The sequence below is a fragment of the Heteronotia binoei genome, chromosome 21 (genome assembly GCF_032191835.1).
Source record: "Heteronotia binoei isolate CCM8104 ecotype False Entrance Well chromosome 21, APGP_CSIRO_Hbin_v1, whole genome shotgun sequence".
NCBI lineage: Eukaryota > Metazoa > Chordata > Lepidosauria > Squamata > Gekkonidae > Heteronotia > Heteronotia binoei.
Genome location: NC_083243.1, coordinates 140,572,164 through 140,592,111, shown reverse-complemented (window position 1 = coordinate 140,592,111; position 19,948 = coordinate 140,572,164). Strand labels below are relative to the sequence as shown.

Sequence of the window (19,948 nt, the reverse complement as noted above, 5' to 3'; positions counted from 1 at the left end):
ATTTCTATTTAAAGTGAATTTCTTGCAAAAACAATATTAAACCAGAAAATACTCTAAGATATTGTGTTTCAGGAGAACAATAAATTTTGTTCATGTTAGGAACTAAGTTTTATTACACCAAAGCATCTAAAAGGCAGAAGTCTCTTAACGGAGGTCATGGTCTTTAAGTCTAAGAGAAGAAATCTTGGTGTCTTTTTGAGGAGTCAGTGGAAAATGTCACTTCCGTTTGAAGGATTTTCTTCTTCGTGTTCCATCGGAGTTTCTATGCCCAGGTTATATAGAAGGTCTAGACCACTGTCCTTGTTCCAGGCATAATATTGTTTACCTTGGTAAGCCACAAAAAGTTTACTACAGGGCAGTCATCAGTATCTTTGTTTTGCCTCGCACAGACAATTTGTGATTGGCTTCAAGGTCCTTCAAAGGTGAATGGCAGCCTTAGGTAAGTCTGGAAAGACTTGGATCTCTTCCCCATTAAAGATAAGAGTGCCTTTCAATCTGGCTTCTTTGAGGATTCTTTTCCGGACATGGGCATCTAGAAATATGGTTATGATGTCCCTAGTCAATTGGCTTTTATTAATTGGCTGCTTTCCTGCCCAGTATGCTGCAGTGATGTTGGGACAGACTTTGTCCTCTAATTTTAAGGTTGTATCAAGCCAGTTTGTCAGGAAAGTAGCCAGATCCTTATTTTCTTCTGCGCCCTCCCACGGCCTCTAAATTTCAGGTTTTCAGCCTTATCTTTGTGCTCGAGGAGAGACACTCATTCCATGAGGTCAGCATTTTCTTTCTGTAAGGCTTTCATTTCTCCGTGCACTGTCATGTCAATTTCCATTGCCCTTTTGGCTTTCTTTGTAACTTGTGCAAGGGAACCTTTAATCTCCTCCAACTGGGAGGTCATTGTGGCCATATTGTCCATAATCCCTTTCTCCATTACTTTTAAGTGAGGTAGAATATCAGTGTTTACTTACGATTGTGGTGGAGTCTCCGTTGTTGCTGTTTCCACTGCCATTTTAGGTCCTGTATGAGAAACTTTCCCACCAATGTTTTCAGAGGTAAAGAACTGTTTAAGAGTCAGATTTTTTTGTAGAACTATCTTTTATTCTATACCTGTCGCTTTTACCCATTACTTAAGGGGTTTTGGCTTTAATTATGACTACATAGGGCTGGAGGATGGGTGAGGTAGGATGCTTAGGCATCCACCATGTTCCACAGCAACACTATGCCCCCCTCCTAGAACGTTCTGGAATCCAGTAGGATTTGTAAACCTCTACATGTGAAGCATTTTAACCAGCTTCACTCTCCTGTGGAATGTTGGGGCCACATTCACCCTTGGCACAGGTTTGACCTTCCCTCAAAGGCTCAGTGGAGAAGATTAAGTCCAAGGTGTGACCTTTCTAATCTGTTGGGCCCATCATAACTTCTGAGAGGTCCATAGCAGCCAAAAAGGGTACAAAATCCTGCACATGAAATTCATTTGCCAGCCATTGCATCTCATAATGGAAATATCCTGTTTGAGGCACAGACAAAAGCATGTCTATTATCCGTGAAAGGCAGTGTGTCTTGAATTACTAGATTTGAAGAACAATCTTCCGTCCATATCCTGTGAGCTTCCTGAAGGCATCTTGATAGTGTTATTGGTCCTTTCCAAAAAGGCAGTTATTACATGCTAAGCTTCAAAGACTGAAGTGGGAGAATGGAACAGGAAAAGTGATTAATTAGAACATTAGATAGAGTTGTGCAAGATAAAGCTGAAAGATTCTCTATTTCACATTCTGTTTCCTCAGTAGGTGGCCAGGTGCTTTTGGGAGCTCACTATCATTGAAGATGACAGCCTTCCATGTTTGTCCCCAGCATCTGGTATACAGAAGCCTCTAGGCATGGAGATCCCATTTAGTTAACAGATGGTTATAGAACCATGCTCCATACATTATACCAGATGTGTCAAATTCATTTGTTATAAGGGCCAGATCTGACATAAATGAGACCTTGCTGGCCGGGCCATGTGCATCATAAAATGTAATGTCAGGTAGCAGAGATATAAATTTTATAGGGCACAGAAAAACACAACTAAAGATTTTTTTAACTTAAAATATGCTTTAAATATTAGCACATTTTCAATATTTTTAACAGTCTCTGATAACTGACAGCTCTTGCTCTGAATTATTGTGTCAAAATCTGGAGACAATGTCTGTGCTGTAGCAATCTTGACTATGCTGTTAAGGTGTGTATCTGTAAATTGCAACCCTATCTTTGATTTATTGACATTCACTATAGAAATCTCATGGGTAATTCTCTGTGCCCTAAGACCCAGGGGAAAATATGAAATGGATGGGCATTGTGAGCTTTTGTACATAAACTGAGGGCTATGTGTTTCTCTATAAAACTATGATCTTCCCCAGAAAAATAACTGCAACTCCTATGAGGCACTGCAACAATAGAGGGACAGCCAGTATAGTGATCACTATCAGCCTACTATCTGGGAAGTCTAGGTTCAGAATCCCCAGTCTACACAGGAAATGGGCAGGACACACACTCTCAGCCTAATCCACCTCACTGTGGATTGTGGTTATTTCTCATCTAAATAGTTCCCATTGCTTTCCTATTGAGAAAGACTGGACCAGGGCATGAATACAGTGAAGGTAGGAGGGAACCCTGCTGCACCCAGGACAGCCCTGACAAAATGAGCGTAACAGCACACACACACAATAGCAAGGCAAAAAGCTCATACCTTGAATAAAACTATGTTAAAGGCCTTAGAGGGGTTTTTGGGTTTTGTTTTTTTTTTTCATTTCTCCAGTGGGCTTGAGGCAGCTGAGCAAAGCAGCCTCTTTCCATCTTCCCCCTCCCTCACCCCCAAGGGAGGAGTAGGGAGGGGAAGCCTCAGCCAGTGGAGGGGCTTGACTCTGTAGCTCTGATGTTTGATTAAGAGAGCCGCACTCTATCGATCACACAGCAGAGCCTCTCCATTGGCTGAGTCTCTTCCTCCCTTGGGGAAAAGGGAGGAGGGGAGAGGGAAAGATTAAGAGGCTGCTTGGCTTGGCTGCGTGGCACAGAGAAACAGAATAATGGCAACCAAAGGAAGCAAGAGCAGGAGAAGGAAGCAGATGAGCGATGCCATTTGCTGGTGGGCCTGATTGGAGCCTTGTGGGGGATGGATTAGGCCTGGAGACCACGCATTTGACACCCCTGCATTATATAATCTTTTTGTCCAATTAAGTCTTCTGAATCACATTTATTTTTACAACGTTGTATTGATTATCTGCTCATTATTTTGCTAACTCTTTGATACGTTTTGTGATATAATAAAATCAAACAATTTCTTATTCAGCTATTTCAGTTCACAAAAGGATATTTTGTAGTGTAAGCAATGTGTACAATATGAAATATAACATTCTGTCATTCTGTACAGATGAGAGTTCTATAGATTCTGTCAAAAGCCTTGTAACAATTTTTATATATGCAAAATGTACATTTTCTTGTATTTTGACATCACCAAATCCTGGAATTAGATGAAAAATATGTTATCTAGTTTTAGGTCTAGGACAAAGTATGTAAATGTGGCCTTGAGGCTAAGCAGATCCAAATCTAATTACTCTACCGTTTACCAGGTGAAAATGCCTCACAAGTTGTAATTCAATTTTCTATGGAATGGCATCGCTCTTTCTGTCTTGTTGCTTTCTGTGAGATAATATATGACTTTAAGCTGGGAAACTGCAAGGATTTGTGGAGAGGGGGGGCTGATTACCTTCATAACCCCGTCCCCACAGTATGTTCCTTTTCCGTCTTTCCAGCAGCCCATGTATCTTCACCTTTCCTTGCTTCCTTCTTTTCCCACTCTCCCTGCTCTCTAGTATTCAGCCTTATATAGACTTGCCAATCCCCAGGTCCCAGCGGGGGTTCTTCCGCTTTCCCAGGCTTTTTCCCACCCCCAGTCAGCTGGCTGGGGGGAGAAAGCCCCGCTCCCAAAGCCACCATGTGACTTTCCATCTCCCGAGGCTTCAGTCTCCGATTGTTAAGGATTCCTCTTGGGATGGTGTATCTGTGTTACTTTGAAGAAGTTTGCTGCAACTCATGAGTAGAGATGCCAGTCCCTCGCTTCAGAGTGGCCAGAAACGGGGGAGGGGGAAGGGGGGGAGAGGGAAGAAAATGTCTGCTGGGCACTTCATTATTCCCTATGTGGAGATTGATTCTCATAGGGTATAATGGGGAATTGATCTGGAGGTTTGGGGGGCTTTGGGGGGGCTGTTCTTTGAGGTAGAGGCACCAAATTTTCGGTACAGCATCTAGTGCCTCTCCCCAAAATACTCCCCAAGTTTCAAAACGATTGGACCAGGGGGTCCAATTCTATGAACCCCAAAATAAGGTGCCCCTATCCTTCATTATTTCCTATGCAAGGAAGGCATTTAAAAATGTGTGCTGTCCCTTTAAATGTGATGGCCAGAACTCCCTTGGAGTTCAATTATGCTTGTCACCTGGCTGCGCTCCAATGTCTCCTGGCTCCACCCCCAAAGTCTCCTCGCTCTACCCCCAAAGTCTCCAGATATTTCTTGAATTGGACTTGGCAACTCTAGCCTTATATGTTATTTATTTAATTCATTTATATGCTGTCTTTCTTCTCAAAGGGGACCCAAAGCAGTTTGTATTATTTTTCCCTTCTCACAGTAATTCTATGAGGTAAGTAACACTGCAAATAAGTGCCTGGCCTAAGCTGAACCAATCATGGTAGTGCAGGGATTCAAACCTGGATCTCCTGGATCCTAGTCAAACACTTTTACCACTACACCATGCTGGGATGCAGTGGCTGTTGTAAAATGGAGAGTTGTCAGGTGATTGGTGCTTGGCCTGGGTGAGTCATGCAAGTCAAATAGTAAAGTGTTACCTAGTGGTTGCTGCCAGACCCTAATGAGTCTTCCATATGGACCAGAGGGGAGAAGGGGTGACTGGCAAGGCCATAACAGCCTTGATAAGAGCCTTGCCTATTCCTCCTTCATTTTACTGATGAAAAGTAGAAGACTGGCAATATTGCTGTGGTTGCCCAGCAGCCCCCACAACGGCTATTCAGAGGGCATCCATTACTTAAAGTTACAGGCAAACTTGAATAATTTTGAGGGGTTTAATTTACCCCCCTGTGGTGTTGTTTTCTTTCAGATTTTTCTGCAGACCTGGGGTTTTCTTAGTTTTGTAGAAAGATCTTACTTGTCTTTTATGGTTCCAGTTTCTGGATTTAAGTAACCACAGATGGGGCTGTGTTGAGAATTAGATATATCAATAAGTCATTTGGAACATGGAAAGGTACCTGCAGAGGATATACCTAACTTTTCTACTCCACTTCCTTTCTGTCTGTTTAGACAACTCATTTGTGTCTGTCTGTCTTTAAAATCACATTGTAAAATCTGCTTCTTCATCCATTGTGATCATCTATTGGAAAGAGTCCTAAAAAAAAGCTAATGGTAGTAGTCCAACATTATTGTCTCTTCAGATTTTTTGTCCAAAGAACGGTACACTCCTTTTATCTCGGATGGCCGTCCTCTTCCACGGAGCGCACAGCTTCTGGAGGGATGCACATGGAGCGGTAAGGGAGGTAGGGGACACCTGCCTAGCCAGCCAGATCAGCCAAATCAACCCTGGCGATCAATGGGGTGACAGATGTTGCAGCCAGATTACCCTCACATCCCAGATTTTTTGTCCATATTGCTTGGGTACCAAAACTGCAGAAATCAGGGCTTATAGTGTACTTTCAGCACACACACACACTGCAGTCCTTGAGTACATCTTCCTGAGAATATGTCCCGGTAAAGCCCTATTGAATAAAGTGGAACTTACTTCTGAGGAGTAAATGAATGCTTAGTGGTAGCTAAACAGAAAAGGCAGCCAAAGGCTCAGTTCTAGAGGGGACCTGTTTAGTCTAGCAGAAATAAGCTAATCTCCAGAACAGGTTTTTCAGTAACAGTATCTATATACTATTTGTTCCCTCTGAATTTGTGATATGCCTTATTCAGCCATACTTTTCCACCTTGTGACAGTAAGAGAAAAACAGTGATTGTGGTGGGCAAGATTTCCTTTGAACTTATTTTTCCTACTGAAGCCAAGCCAGTATGGGTTATTGAGCACTACGAAGTGGATTTGCTCTGGTGGCTTCCATGAAGAGAGAATTTGCCCACATGCTTCAAAAATAATCTTGCTCATTTGAAAAATAATGTTATGATACATAAAATTGGGAGCATGTCATTTTTCTTGTAATAAACACTTTGAAGAAGATCTTTTAGTAATGAAATTGGTGGCACACAAAGCCTGGTTTCAAAACACACACACACACACATTTTCCCTGACTATTGTCTGGATTTTCTCAGGGCCTAGATAATTTTATTCTATTAACATCAAACATGCAGGTAACTTTAGAATCCTGCATCTGCCTTATTTCTAGGAAGCCATAACATAATTAGAAATGACAGTAATTGGCATTACATGGTTTAATTAAATTTCCTTTTCTGTGTACAAAAACCTTTCAACCAACCATTCCAGTGCTATTTCTGTATTTATTTGATATGTGACTAACAGTGCAGTCCTAAGAAGACTTGGACCATTTTGAGTCAATGAAATCAATGGTCTTAAAAGGGTTCAACTCTGCTTGGGATGGCACTGTAAATGTGTTATATGGCAGATTTGATATTTATCCATTTTCACAAATTAAACTGTTAGTATTATGTTTCCTGGTAAATTGTTTCTTGCACTGATGAGCAAAGCCACCAAAGAGAGAATTCTCAACACTTCTTGCAAAAATTTCTGGTTTTGCTAAACTGAGAATTGTGGGGTAAGAAAGTAACCCTTAATGACACATGAAAACATAAGGTTTTAAATATTGTTGTGAACTTTTCCCTGCCTAGGAGGAAGGTACCCTGATAACTTTTATTTTGAAAATTATAATAGAAGTGTCTATTAAGTATCTAGATAAGGGATGTTTTCAAAATGTCATGTGACAAACAAGGCTGAATTGATGAGATTGGATGTGTTTAAAGAGTTTTCCTCCCTATCCCATAGTGTTTATTTTAGCCTATGCATACAAGAGACTGAGACAATAGAGTATACTGTACCACTTCTGACTACAAATGAGGGAACACTACTTTGAATGCTTCCTTATTTTAAATTATTTACAAATAGAAAACAAGCATAGGAGCTAAATCACTAGGCTAGATCTCTCTCCTTCCTGTTCTAAGGTAAAATTTTTGTTTTACAAGTCAGGATAATTAAAATTTGAATCACCAACCTGCAATTTGAAATAGTACATTCCATTCAAAAATCTCATTTCTACTCATTTTCCAGGTTATAAAACAGTAAGTTAGCAAAATCAGAAATTCCTAACCTAATTTTTCTTGTTAGTTGTTAGTCCATAGCTCTTCTACCTATGTTGCTATATTGTTACATTATTATGTTCGATGTAGCAGGTGTATTACACAGCCACCAAAAATGAACTTAGATTGAGGATACCTGGAAGAGGTAGGAGACACACATTTTCTTGCACTGCTTTTGACCTTGGTGCTCTTGTGTGAAAAGAGAACGGGAGTTATTATTGAAGCAGCACATTCTAGTTTTACCAAGTCCTAATGGTCTCACAAAGAAAGTTGGAGCATTTCAAGAAATACTTTTGAGGCACAGAACAGCCTCAGCCAGCAGTGCTGTGAACAACATAAAGGCAGCAAAGGGCATTTTCGCACTGACCTTAATCAGCAGCGACGCCCCTCTTCACCGCGCAGGATCGGCGCGGATTTCGCACTAATTGCCGCGGAGCACCCGGAAGAGCCGGAAAGTCCCACGGCTTTTGCGGCGCAAATGGAAACTGGTTTTTGGCGGTTTCCGTTTGCGCCGCAAAAGCCGTGGGACTTTCCGGCTCTTCCGGGTGCTCCGCGGCAATTAGTGCGAAATCCGCGCCGATCCTGCGTGGCGCAGAGAGGTGTTGCTGCTGATTAAGGTCAGTGCGAAAACGCCCAAATGCTTTTGCCTTAAAAAACTGGCGAATGTTCAAGAATACTGAGAATAGCAAATTCCCGAATAAATTTAGGGTTCGGTTTTCAAACTAGGTGCTCCTGGAAGGGCAAGCAATCCTTCTCTGAGTGACTGACTGGTACCTGAGGAGGGGGGGGGGACACAGCTAGTATGGTTTCTTTTTCTTTCCTCTGCAGTTATTTACCTTTTTAGTATGCTTGCAGGCTTGTTAATTTTAGGTTAGATCTGTATCCCAAGGTGTTTGTTTCTTGTGCATGTGCTTTCATAAGCATTCCTTAGAACTGTAGGCAATAAATAAGCATGTTTTTGATTAAGACTGGCACATGTTATTAGACTCTAATAGGATAACAATGCCGTTAAATGGGATGGAGAGTTTTATATAATTGGTGTGTTTGAGGGGAGTCAATCTATACATCCTGGATGTGGTAGTCTAGAGCTCTCTTGAGGTGTAGGAGAAGCATGTGCAAATGTGCTGGTTATGAAAGGGAATCTCTAGAACTTCTGATGCATTTCCCCTTTGTGTCTGGTAAAGCCTCTCTCTATATTATTGGGACTTAATTTGAAGCCAGAACCTCAGTCATAACTTGGCATGCACACAGACACCCTAGTATTGTCCAATGAAAGAAAGCAGAAAACTCTGTGGGAGAATTCTCATAGACTGTAATGTACTGGCATATTATTGGGAAAGAAGTCACTAAGAATATCTATAAACAGGGTGTGGCTAAGCTGAAGTGGGTGGAATGGTGATAGAACAATACCTTGTAGCACTGTGTTTTGGGATGCAGCTGTTTGATGATAAAGGATGCTGTCTAGCTCAAGTGAAGTCCCTTTTTCATCAGACGCTTCAGTGGAGCAATAAGAACTGTCTCTTGATTTGGTGGTCTTCTGCTGATTTGTATGCAGTTCTGCTTTAGTGAAGCATCCCTTCATTGAGTAAAACCTCCTGTAAAGAAGTGGATGAGATGTGGTTTCTGTATTCCAGGGAACTAAGGAACTCAAGAAAAAGGGGAGTACCATATTTTCTCTGTAAGAGGGGCCTGGCAAATACTTGACCATGCCATATAGCAAGTGTGAGGATGGAGGACGCCAGGGGAGAGATGGACCTTCTGTGCAAACACTGACCATCACCCAATTCTGAATTTTTGGAGAGAAAGGAGGAGTCTGCTAACTCTGTTAATTTGGGGGCAAACCTAGATGTTTTTTACTTTTAGCAGATATCCTTAACATTGTGCTGAAATCTGCACTGGAGGTGGGAACCACTATTTGGAATGTGATATTCCACTGTAAATCAAATAGTTTGTCCTTTAGTTATTGCAAGTTGCTGTAGCTTTTTCCCCCACTACTCCTCTGCTTGGCCCTATAAAGAGTTCAGTGAGGAGATTTCATTTTTGAAAGCTCAGTTGCTTACTACCACAGAGCAACCATCACAGCTTGTGTGTTTTTGTACTGTAGTAAAAATGCAGTATAATAATCCTTGTGTATATTGTAGCAGAATTATATCTAAACTTTAGATGAAAAGAGTGTTTCTATTTTCTACTATGGGCCCAAGGCTATAAATTGTCCTTTATTCTGCATCACTGCAGACAACGTGTTCCCCACCAGCCAGCCAAGCAGTGGCCCTGTAGTTACACTTGATGTGTGTATGTACTTAAATATTACTTTAAATATGCATTTTTTATTGTTGGGATTTTTCTGTTATAGCTTCAGAGCAGGTTCCAGAGATGGAAAGTATAAATCTAAATAAATACACACAATTAGTGTAATTTCCCAGTTTGTTTTGTTCAGTGGCACAATTTTCTTTAGAGTTCTGAGTTGATTCCCCTCCTTTTTCCTCACTAGTTTTTTGAAGCCATTATTTTAAAAAAACAAACACACACAGCATTTTGATTGTTAAGGTATTCCTGTGCACTTTACCCTAATCTTTCTAGGGTATGCAGGGATGTGTATTTTTGTTTTACACTATATGAATGGAACTACATAGCCCTCAGAGTCTCATGTACCAGCTAAACATTGCTGCAGCGTATGTTTCTTACACTGAACTTGTGCTTGGTTCTTGCGTTGCTTTAATGTATGTGGTTACTCTCCTTATAAGAGTTGGTATGGGAAGTAAGTACTTGTCATTTGGTCTTTCTCGTTCAGATGAAAGAAGGACAGTGTAGACAGGCAACAATCACCGTTCTGCTTTAGATATCTGTGATTTTCCCATTAAAATCCTCGTAAAGATCTGAGATCCACTGCCTGCACCAAGGGAGCAAGGGAAAGCATAAACTAGAGAAATGGGCTTTCTCTTTTCATTTTCTTTCTCTATTCTTGTGTCCAGTCAGTAAGCTGTTTCAGGTGTGCTTTTGGAACTGGAAGAGGAATAGTGTAGTAGTGTGATGTAACCTGAAGAGAGCGTAATGTTGGTCAGTAGCAGTGTCTAGTGCTCTCTTTACCACCTTTTAATAGCACAGAAGCTGTAAGCAATCTAGAGCGTGCAGCCTGCAGCATAGCTGCTAGGCTGCTTTCACTCCGTTGGCCTCCCTGGGAGGAGGAGGAGTTCACCCGTTTGGGTGTGCAGTTTGAGGGGCGGAGCATAGCCGTGTTAACGGCTAGCTCTATGCTCCCTTTAGACACTTTGACGGTGACCAGCCCTTCTGCCCTGTATGTTATGTAGGCTTTGCTGGTTGCCTCATTTGAGGAGCCGGGTAGGAATTTTTTCGCTCTGGCTGTTTGGCTGTTGCTGGGGTGTGTTTACAGTGGATTGTGGAATTGGCTTAGGGATGGTGCCTTTAAATAGGTGGTCACTTTAGTTGGCAGGTTTTTGGGGTTTAGGACACTATGCGGCTAGGGGAGGACTGCGAAGCATCTCCCTTTTGGGGAATTTGGGGTCTGGCATGATCAACCTTGGGTTTGGAGAATGCAGACTGTCCTGGAGGCTCGGCTAGAGGGTGCCTTTCCGGCGAGACGCGCATCTGGGTTTGGGCCCTCTGGTGCGGGTCTCCCTGCTGGGCCTGCCTGGAGGGAGCTGAGTTGCTCAGCTCTGGCTGGGGGGCTGGGTCTCTCGCCCGTTAATGGCAGGGGAGTGGTCGCGGTGACCCCTAGACCTGGCCAGGCTGCTGGTGGGGTGCCCTTGCTGTTTATTCTGTTAAGTTAATAAAGTGGCCCAATTTCATTCCAATGTATTGTGTCCGACTCTTTATTCCGACCTTGGGAGGCAATCCTATAGAGTTCTTTCTAGGCAACATTCCTTAATTTTTTTCCTCAGAACCTGCCCAGACCCATTAACAAGCCCAATTCTCTCTATCCTCCTTTCTCCTGAGGACACCTACACAGCTAAGCCTTTCATCACCAGCCAGCCTTTAATGGACAAGGATACACAAAAGGTTCTAAGTGTGATGGAAATAGTATCAAATATATGTTCAAATGTGGGGCCACATTAGCAGAGTGAGGGTGAAGCAGTAAAAGGCAGAGAAATAAAATGGGGAGAAAGAAGAGAATGGACAGGAGGAGGCAGGAATTCAGGTGTTGAAGGATGTAACAGCTTCAGCTTTGTAGTCCCAAGCTCTTGGCAGATATTAATTAGTCAGTGAAAAGGTGTTTGAAGGGAATGGGGAGTTCATTCCAGTGCCTCTCACCACATTACTATTCTTGCAGCAGCAACTATTTAGACCATCATGAAATGTGAATTATGTAGGCTGACTAAATAAACAATATTGTTTTGTGTGTCTCAGAAACATTAGGCTTTCCAGAATGAAATTTGCCAAGATGTGGAATGGCAAACTTAGTTTGTTTTGCAGATGGTCTATGACTCTCATGTGGCATCATATTAAATTATATAGGCAGTCAGTCAGTTGTACCAAGATGCGTTGAGCTAAGAGTTGCAATGTGCATTGAGCATTCTGTTGAGAAACAGACTTGAAAGCTTAATACAGCTGCACAGGTCAGCAGCAGAAAGCAGTTTCAAAATTGGGATGTTTTAGCCAGTTCTTGTGCTGATAAAATGAGGGCTTGGACAGCATACAATGGGATGTGGAGCATTGTGCCCCAAAGGTAAGGAATATGCTGCAGCCCTTGTTAAATTGTGATTTGTGTTGATTGCACAATGATCTGTCTTTAGTATTGCAGTGTTTCAGTAGTGATGTTCAGACTTGTTTGCTAATATTTTAGTTTCTCAAATGAATAATCCTGTTTTTCTGTCACATTTGTTATCTGTTGCATTGTGGTGATCAGATAATTCTAAGGTCAGTAACTTCAGCTACTGTTCCTAAGGTGATTTTTTTTTCACTTAATATTATTTTTAGTGAGTTCAGTTCACTAATAATTGAACTGAAAAATAATGTAGACTTTAGAATCTGTATTTCCACAACCAACCCATAAATCTTTACTTGAAACTGTTTTGTATTTGTATAACAGCAAAACCTCTCTTAACTAGATAGTATTAAATTCTGATTTTCTTTACTTTAATGGTGACTTAAAAGAGACTTCCTCAATAATAGTATGAAGTGCTTTGTTTCCCTGCATTCCGAACTCATTTGATTGGTTTTCCAAATATGAGTGCTGGGGGAAGTATTTAATTGTGTTCAGGAGTCTTTATTATAAACGGCTTCGTGTGTTCTTAACACTGGCATTTGAAGATTGGTATTTATGGCATTAAGGTATGACACTTGTTCAAATGGCACCCCCCAGTTGGAAATAATTTATTTGAAGGCTTTTTGGTACTATATTACTGCTGTGCAATGACATGAGAAGCATTTATATCAGATGTATTTAGTAGTCACAATATTGTGGATGCTGAAAAGTAAAAGTACTTAGACCAGCATGCACATTAAAGTGCTATGGTTGTAATTCTACATCCAGTTACATGAGTTAAATTCCACTGAAACTATAAGTTTTTATCAAAGATTTCCGGTTTTCACGGCTGGTAACATCATTAGGGTTTGTAGAATCTTTCGGGATCAAGTGCCGTGTTCTACTGGAGAAAGTTTTCCTTCCAGACGTTTGGAAGGAAAACTTTCTCCAGTAGAACACGGCACTTGATCCCGAAAGATTCTACAAACCCTAATATAAGTTTTTACTTGTACACAAAAGAAGAAAGTGTAGCCTAGGGGCTAGTTAGGACTGAAGATATTACAGGCTTTTTGTGGTAAACCCCACCTATTTTTCTAAATTTCTGTCAGTTCATGAATTTTGAACTGCTGATGGAATTTTGACAGACAGTGCGGCTGATTTGCATGGACTGGAGATTATGATGACAATGGCGCTGATGAAGAAGAAGAATGTCTAGACTGCCCTTCCCTGTAAACAGGGCTCTGGGTGGCATACAACAGTAAAAACACAATAATAATTTAAACTTCAGAGTGGGAACAATAAAAATACAGCAGTTGATCTAATTAGATGGTGCTGAAATATTTGAAGTTCACCATTGTCCTATTCTGGGGGAGGAGAGGCAAGAAAAACAGGACATGGGAAGTCGTCACTGTCTTCAACCAAATGCCTGATGGAACAGCTCTGCCTTTCAGGCCCTGCAGATCTACATTAAGTCCTGTAGGGCACAGATGTTATTTGGCAGAGCGTTCCACTAGGTTGGAACCAGGGCCTAGAACACACTGGCTCTGGTTGAGGACAGCTGGATATCTCTCAGGCAGGGGATTACCAGTAGGTTCTTGTCTGCAGAACACAGTTGTCTTGGGGGGGGGGATACCAGGAGAGGCAGATAGTATACTGGACTGCACCACAGGGATTTCCTTGGCATAAGGAGGAGCTCAAATATGAAGAAAAAGAGAGAGGAAGAGACAGATACTTGGAAAAAATGGAAACCAAACTCAAGAGGTAGCAGATCTAAGGGTCATAAAGGGATCAGAATAGGTAAAGAAATCATGACTGAATAAGCAACATCACTCTTCTAAATAACCTGAAAGCTACATGTAGGAGGCAGGGCTTTGGAGAGAGTGGGAGTGGACAAGGCTGAGAGTTAGCAGATGCAAAGTGGAGCTTTGAAAACTTCAAATGGGGACTTAGAACAAATGGAGAAAAGAGTTGGGAAGCTAGAGAGCTTGTGGTTAAACACATTCCAAGGAGAAAGAGTGACTGGCAGAACTTCAGATATTGAATTGATTTTCATACAGTTAGATCTTTGACCACAAGTCTTTTACAGTCTTGCAAAAGCATGGCTCTCTCTGTGGTGTGGTAATGATTTTAAGTTCCCTAAACTACTTCTTATGATAGCTTTCATTTTTTGTGTCATAATAACTTATATGTCATTCCTATGTGATACAAGGTGGAAAACGTTTTTGATGCATACACTAGAAAGACAGTTTTATTAATTAGTATTACTAACACCCTTAATTTATATGAAACTGTTCTTTAAAATGAGATGTTGAGGTACATTCCAGGCCGCAGTGGAATAACGCATGTTTGCACAAGGCTATCAAGAACCACTATGGGCTCCTGGACTGTCAAGAGCCACTATGGACCCCTCCCCCCTATATGATCCTGATCCAAACCAAATATTATAACAAAACAAATCACATGGCTTGCTGTTACCATGAATCTTTAGTAATAAAGGAATCAACTTGCCTGTCCCTCTGTCCATTTATAGGAGAGAGAGAGGAAAAGAGAGAGAAAGAAAGAAAGAAATCCTGGCCCAGATTATCTCAAGTTAACCTCCCCCCTCCCACCCACCCCGCTATTTGCCATGGAAGCTAAGGGTCTCTGTTTGTGGCAGGCATAACTCATTAGAAAATATTACATGTTTGAAAACTGACCACCATCCGCAAGATAATGATGGAAGTTGGAGTACCAAAAATGAAAGGAGCTGGAATACCCTGAACCAGGTTGTCTTCATGATGGGCAATGTGTAATAAGAGAGCTTTTAAGCAACTTGTTATGTGTCTCTAATACTCAGATCCCTAATCCCCATGGAAGGTTGCTGAGTGACACACTCTCAGCCAGACCTACCTAGCAGGACCATGAAGATAAAATGGACAAGAGAACAGTGCTGTTCTGGGTCCCCATTGGGGAGAAAGACTGGGTATGACAATTGTTATGAATCTGATTTTGCCTATAGTTCATACCCAAAAACAAACAAAAAAAGGATGATAGTTATTGCTATTGCTCTACCAAGGATTGTTGCAGCTCTTTTGGCAGATGGGAGAACTGATCATTCAGTATTCAAACTGCTGTTAAATATTATGAGCTCAGTGATTGGGGCAGGCCCCTCATATCTATAGAAGCCATAATAATTGTGTAAAAGAAGTAGTAGTAGTTTTCATCCTTCTTCCCCAACAAGCTGTGCATGCCAAAAATGCCCTCCATATCTCCATTTGCACAAAAATGCACTCAACATCTCCATGTGCCCCCCAATATTACTCTGTTGCCATGTGCCTAAGTTTGTAATTTTGTATTTACACACACTTATATATGTCTACTGCTATATAATACACTTTTTACATTTGATGAAGTGGTTCACAAAATTTTCATGTCACAGTACTTCTTTAGCAAGTAAATTAGTAAGAAATCTATTTCATTTTAGAATCATAGAATCATACAATAATACAGTCGGAAGGAACCTCCAGGATCATCTAGTCCAACCCCTTACACAATGCAGGCAATTCACAAGTACTTCCCCCTAAATTCACAGGATCCACATTGCTGTCAGATGGCCATCTAGCCCCTGTTTAAAAACCTGCAAGGAAGAAGAGCCCACCACTTCCCAAGGAAGCCTGTTCCACTGAGGAACAGCTGTAACAGGAAGTTCTTCCTGCTGTTGAGCCAGAAACTCTTCTGATTTAATTTCAACTTGTTGGTTCTGGTCCTACCTTCTGGGGCCACAGAAAACAATTCCACATCATCCTCTAGATGACAGCCCTTCAACTACTTGAAGATGGTGATCATATCACCTCTCTGTCGTCTCCTCTCCAGACTAAACATGCCCAGCTCCTTCAACCTTTCCTCATAGGATTTGGTCTCCAGACCCCTCACCATCTTCGTCGCCTCCTCTGGACTGGTTCCAGCTTGTCTATATCCTTCTTAAAATGTTGTGCCCAAAACTGAACACAGTACTCCAGGTGAGGTCTTACCAGAGCAGGTTAAAGCGATACCATCACCTCATGTGACACTATACTTCTGTTAATACAGCCCAAAATTGCATTTGCCCTTTTAGCCACCACATCACACTGTTGACTCATGTTCAGTGTATGGTCCACTAAGACCCCTAGATACTTTTTGCACATATACTGCCAAGGCAAGTCTCCGTCATCCTATAACCATGCACTGGATTTTTCCTACCTAAATGCAGAACTTTACATTTATCCCTGTTAAAATTCATTTTATTGGTTTCAGTCCAGTTTTCCAGCTTGTCAAGATAATCCTGTATCCTGTTTCTGTCTTCTACAGTATTTGCAAACCCTCCCAATTTAGTATCATCGGCAAATTTAATAAGCATTCCCTCTATTCCTTCATCCAAATCATTTATAAAGATGTTGAACAAAACAGGTCCCAAGACATATCCTTGAGGCACTCTACTTGTCACTCCTCTCCAAGAGGATGAGGAACCATTTACAAGCGCTCTATGGGTGCAATCTGTCAGTCAGTTACAGATTCACCTAACGGTAACAGGATCCAAACCACATGTCAACAAGGATAGTATGTGGAACCTTATGAAAAGCCTTAGTGAAATCAAGATAAACTATGTCTATGGTAAGATGGTAAGCAGTGGGTGCCACAGGGCGCAGTACTTGTTCCCATGCTCTTTAACTTGTTCATTAATGATTTGGAGTTGGGATTAAGCAGTGAAGTGGCTAAATTTGCAGATGACACTAAATTTTTCAGGGTGGTGAGAACCAGAGAGATTATGAGGCACTCCAAAGGGATCTGTTGAGGCTGGGTGAGTGGGCATCAACGTGGCAGATGAGGTTCAATGTGGCCAAGTGCAAAGTAATGCACATTGGGGCCAAAAATCCTAGCTATAAATACAAGTTGATGGGGTGCAAACTGGAAGAGAGTGACCAAGAGAGAGATCTTGGGGTCATGGTAGATAATTCACTGAAAATGTCAAGATAGTGTGCAATTGCAATAGGAAAGGCCAATGCCATGCTGGGAATTATTAGGAAGGGAACTGAAAACAAATCAACCAGCATCATAATGCCCCTGTATAAATTGATGGTGCGGCCACATTTGGGGTACTGTGTACACACTGCACCTCAAAAAAGATATTGTAGCATTGGAAAAAGTGCAGAAAAGGGCAACTAGAATGATTAAAGGGTTGGAACACTTCTCCTATGAAGAAAGGTTAAAACGTGTTGGGCTCTTTAGAAGAAGATGATGCTATTGGATTTATATCCCGCTCTCCACTCAGAAGAGTCTCAGAGCGGCTCACAATCTCCTTTATCTTCCTCCCCCACAACAGACACCCTGTGAGGTGGGTGGGGCTGAGAGGGCTCTCACAGCAGCTGCCCTTTCAAGGACAACCTCTGCCAGGGCTATGGCTGACCCAAGGCCATGCTAGCAAGTGCAAGTGGAGGAGTGGGGAATCGAACACGGTTCTCCCAGATAAGAGTCCGCTTACTTAACCTCTACACCAAACTGGCTCTACACCAAACTGTATTTAGCTTGGAGAAACGTTGACTGAGGGGTGACATGATAGAGGTTTACAAGATTATGCATGGGATAGAAAAGGTAGAGAAAGGAGAACTTTTCTCCCTTTCTCACAATACAAGAACTTGTGGGCATTCAATGAAATTGCTGAGCAGTCGGGTTAGAACTGATAAAAGGAAGTACTTCTCCACCAAAGGGTGATTAACGTGTGGAATTCACTGCCACAGGAGGTCGTGCTGGTTAGAAGCATAGACAGCTTCAAGAGGGGAATGGATAAGCATATAGAGCAGATGTCCATCAGTGACTGTTAGCCACAGCTTATTGTTGGAACTCTCTGTCCAGGGCAGTAATGCTCTGTATTCTGGTGCTTGGGAGGGGCACAGTGGAAGGGCTTCTGGCCCCACTGGTGGATCTCTAGATGGCACTTGGTGGGGTTTTTTGGTCACTGTGTGACACAGAGTGTTGGACTAGACGGGCCATTTGCCTGATCCAACATGGCTTCTCTTATGTTCTTATGTCTACAGCATTCCACTGATTCAGCAAGGTAGTAACTTTCTAAAAAAAAAAAAAAGAACAGGTTAGTCTTACATGACTTGCTCTTGAGAAACCCATGCTGGCTTTTAGTAATCACAGCCATGCTTTCTTTTTGTATGATATATTTTTATTTGTATTGAAAATTTTTTGGGAAGGGCAAGAGAGGATTACAGAAAGGAAAAGAAGGAACGGAAATAAGGTAAAATAGTTTCGACAACAAAAGTTCTGCATTGCTAGATTACAAGTAATATTGTTAATCTTCAGCAATTTATAACCTATAGATTATAACTAATAATTTGCTGGTATGATTTTATAGTATCAAAACTGAGGAGCATACAAAAAAGTGCCACAGATCATATTCATATTCATGCATTAAGCCAGTCATAAAACGGTTTCCAAGGATTTTCTTCTTCTCTAGATAGATTATCTTTAAAGCGAAGGGCAAGTACATCTATTTCAGCGATTTCTTTGTTGTTTTAAGTCTTGCTTCTTTGGAGTTTCAGTTCTGTGCTATTAAAAGTCTTTCTGCAGTAATAATATGTATCATTAAATGTTTATTCTGCCTTGAAAAATCCATCAAACAGAGTAACAATGGCAACACAGTGTAAATAGAAGTCTAAAAAACAACTGTGTCAGAAATACATAACACTTATGACGAATTTACAAAAGTCTATATTATATTATGCAAAAGCATCCAAAATTCATTCCAAAGATATAAATCACATAGAGAGCATACAGTCCCAAACAAAAACAGTTTCCAAGGATGACTCTGGAAAATTCCAAAAAGTCTATAAGGAGTACTACTACTCAGAAGTAAATTCCAAACAGAGTCCTTCCACTAATGTCGGCTTCCTAAGGAGAAAGTGTTGCCTTCACGCAATCACTGGCTTAAATCGCGTTCCACTGCATTTCCAGCTTCTTCACAAGCCAACTGACAAGATCCTCAGACCAGCTTCTCTCAAACGCCCATATTATATATTTTGTAACATGTCATGTACCAGAATCCAATATTTTTTCATCACTCCACAAATCCACCACATATGAAAAAACGTATCCACATGCAAAATACATTTCCAACACTTGTTGAAGACAGTAGTATACATTTTAGACAGTTTATTAGGCGTTATGTGCCATCTATAAAACATTTTATAAATATTTTCTTTAAGAGTAATGGCTCTAGTAAGCTTTATGTGTGATTTCCATGTTTCCCAAACCGCTATTTCAATATTGTAGCCCAAGCTCTGGGCCCATTTTACCATAGTGTCTTTTACCTCCTCATCTTGTAGTTTTATTTGGAGGAACATTGAGTAATTTTTTTTAATTAACTGGTGATCTGGTCCCAAAATAATTTTATCAAAACCATATTGTTGAGTAGCAAATCCAGTTGCCTTATCTCTAGTATACCTTGATTATAGCTGAAGTATGGTCCACCACTCAAAATTGACATTGTAAACCCTTAAGTCTTCTTGTGCTTTCAGTTTGTCATTGTCCTTGTAACAGTTTTTCATAAGTAACTATCATGTTTGATGTGAGTAATATTGGCTGAATGAGAGCCTCTGTTGGTGAGACCCATTTAGGAACTTTATTGTAGATTTTTGGCTTTAGCCAAGACCATACCTGGTTAAGAAACAGAAGATTGATAATACTAGAAGGCCACAATCTTGCTAAAGGATGGCACTCGTACTTGTGGTACCAGAAAACGGACACTCAAAAATGCTTTAATACTCATTTAATAAGGTCTCTTAACATAAGAACATAAGAGAAGCCATGTTGGATCAGGCCAATGGCCCATCCAGTCCAACACTCTGTGTCACACAGTGGCAAAAATTTTTATATATAC

The 19,948-nt window shown here is 41.1% G+C and overlaps 1 protein-coding gene across 2 annotated transcripts in view; it reads left to right on the top strand.

The window, feature by feature from the left end:
* PARVA (parvin alpha) overlaps positions 1-19,948 on the top strand; it is a 151,951-nt gene that overhangs the window by 53,792 nt on the left and 78,211 nt on the right. The window contains exon 1 of one of the 2 annotated variants that reach the window (XM_060261861.1): positions 11,941-12,030. The exons of the other annotated variant lie outside the window; for it this stretch is intronic. Within the exon in view, the coding sequence (XP_060117844.1) occupies positions 12,003-12,030 (28 nt within the window). The 5' untranslated portion in view covers positions 11,941-12,002. Of the gene's footprint in view, positions 1-11,940; positions 12,031-19,948 lie in introns of those variants that run through there. 2 annotated transcript variants of the gene reach the window in all.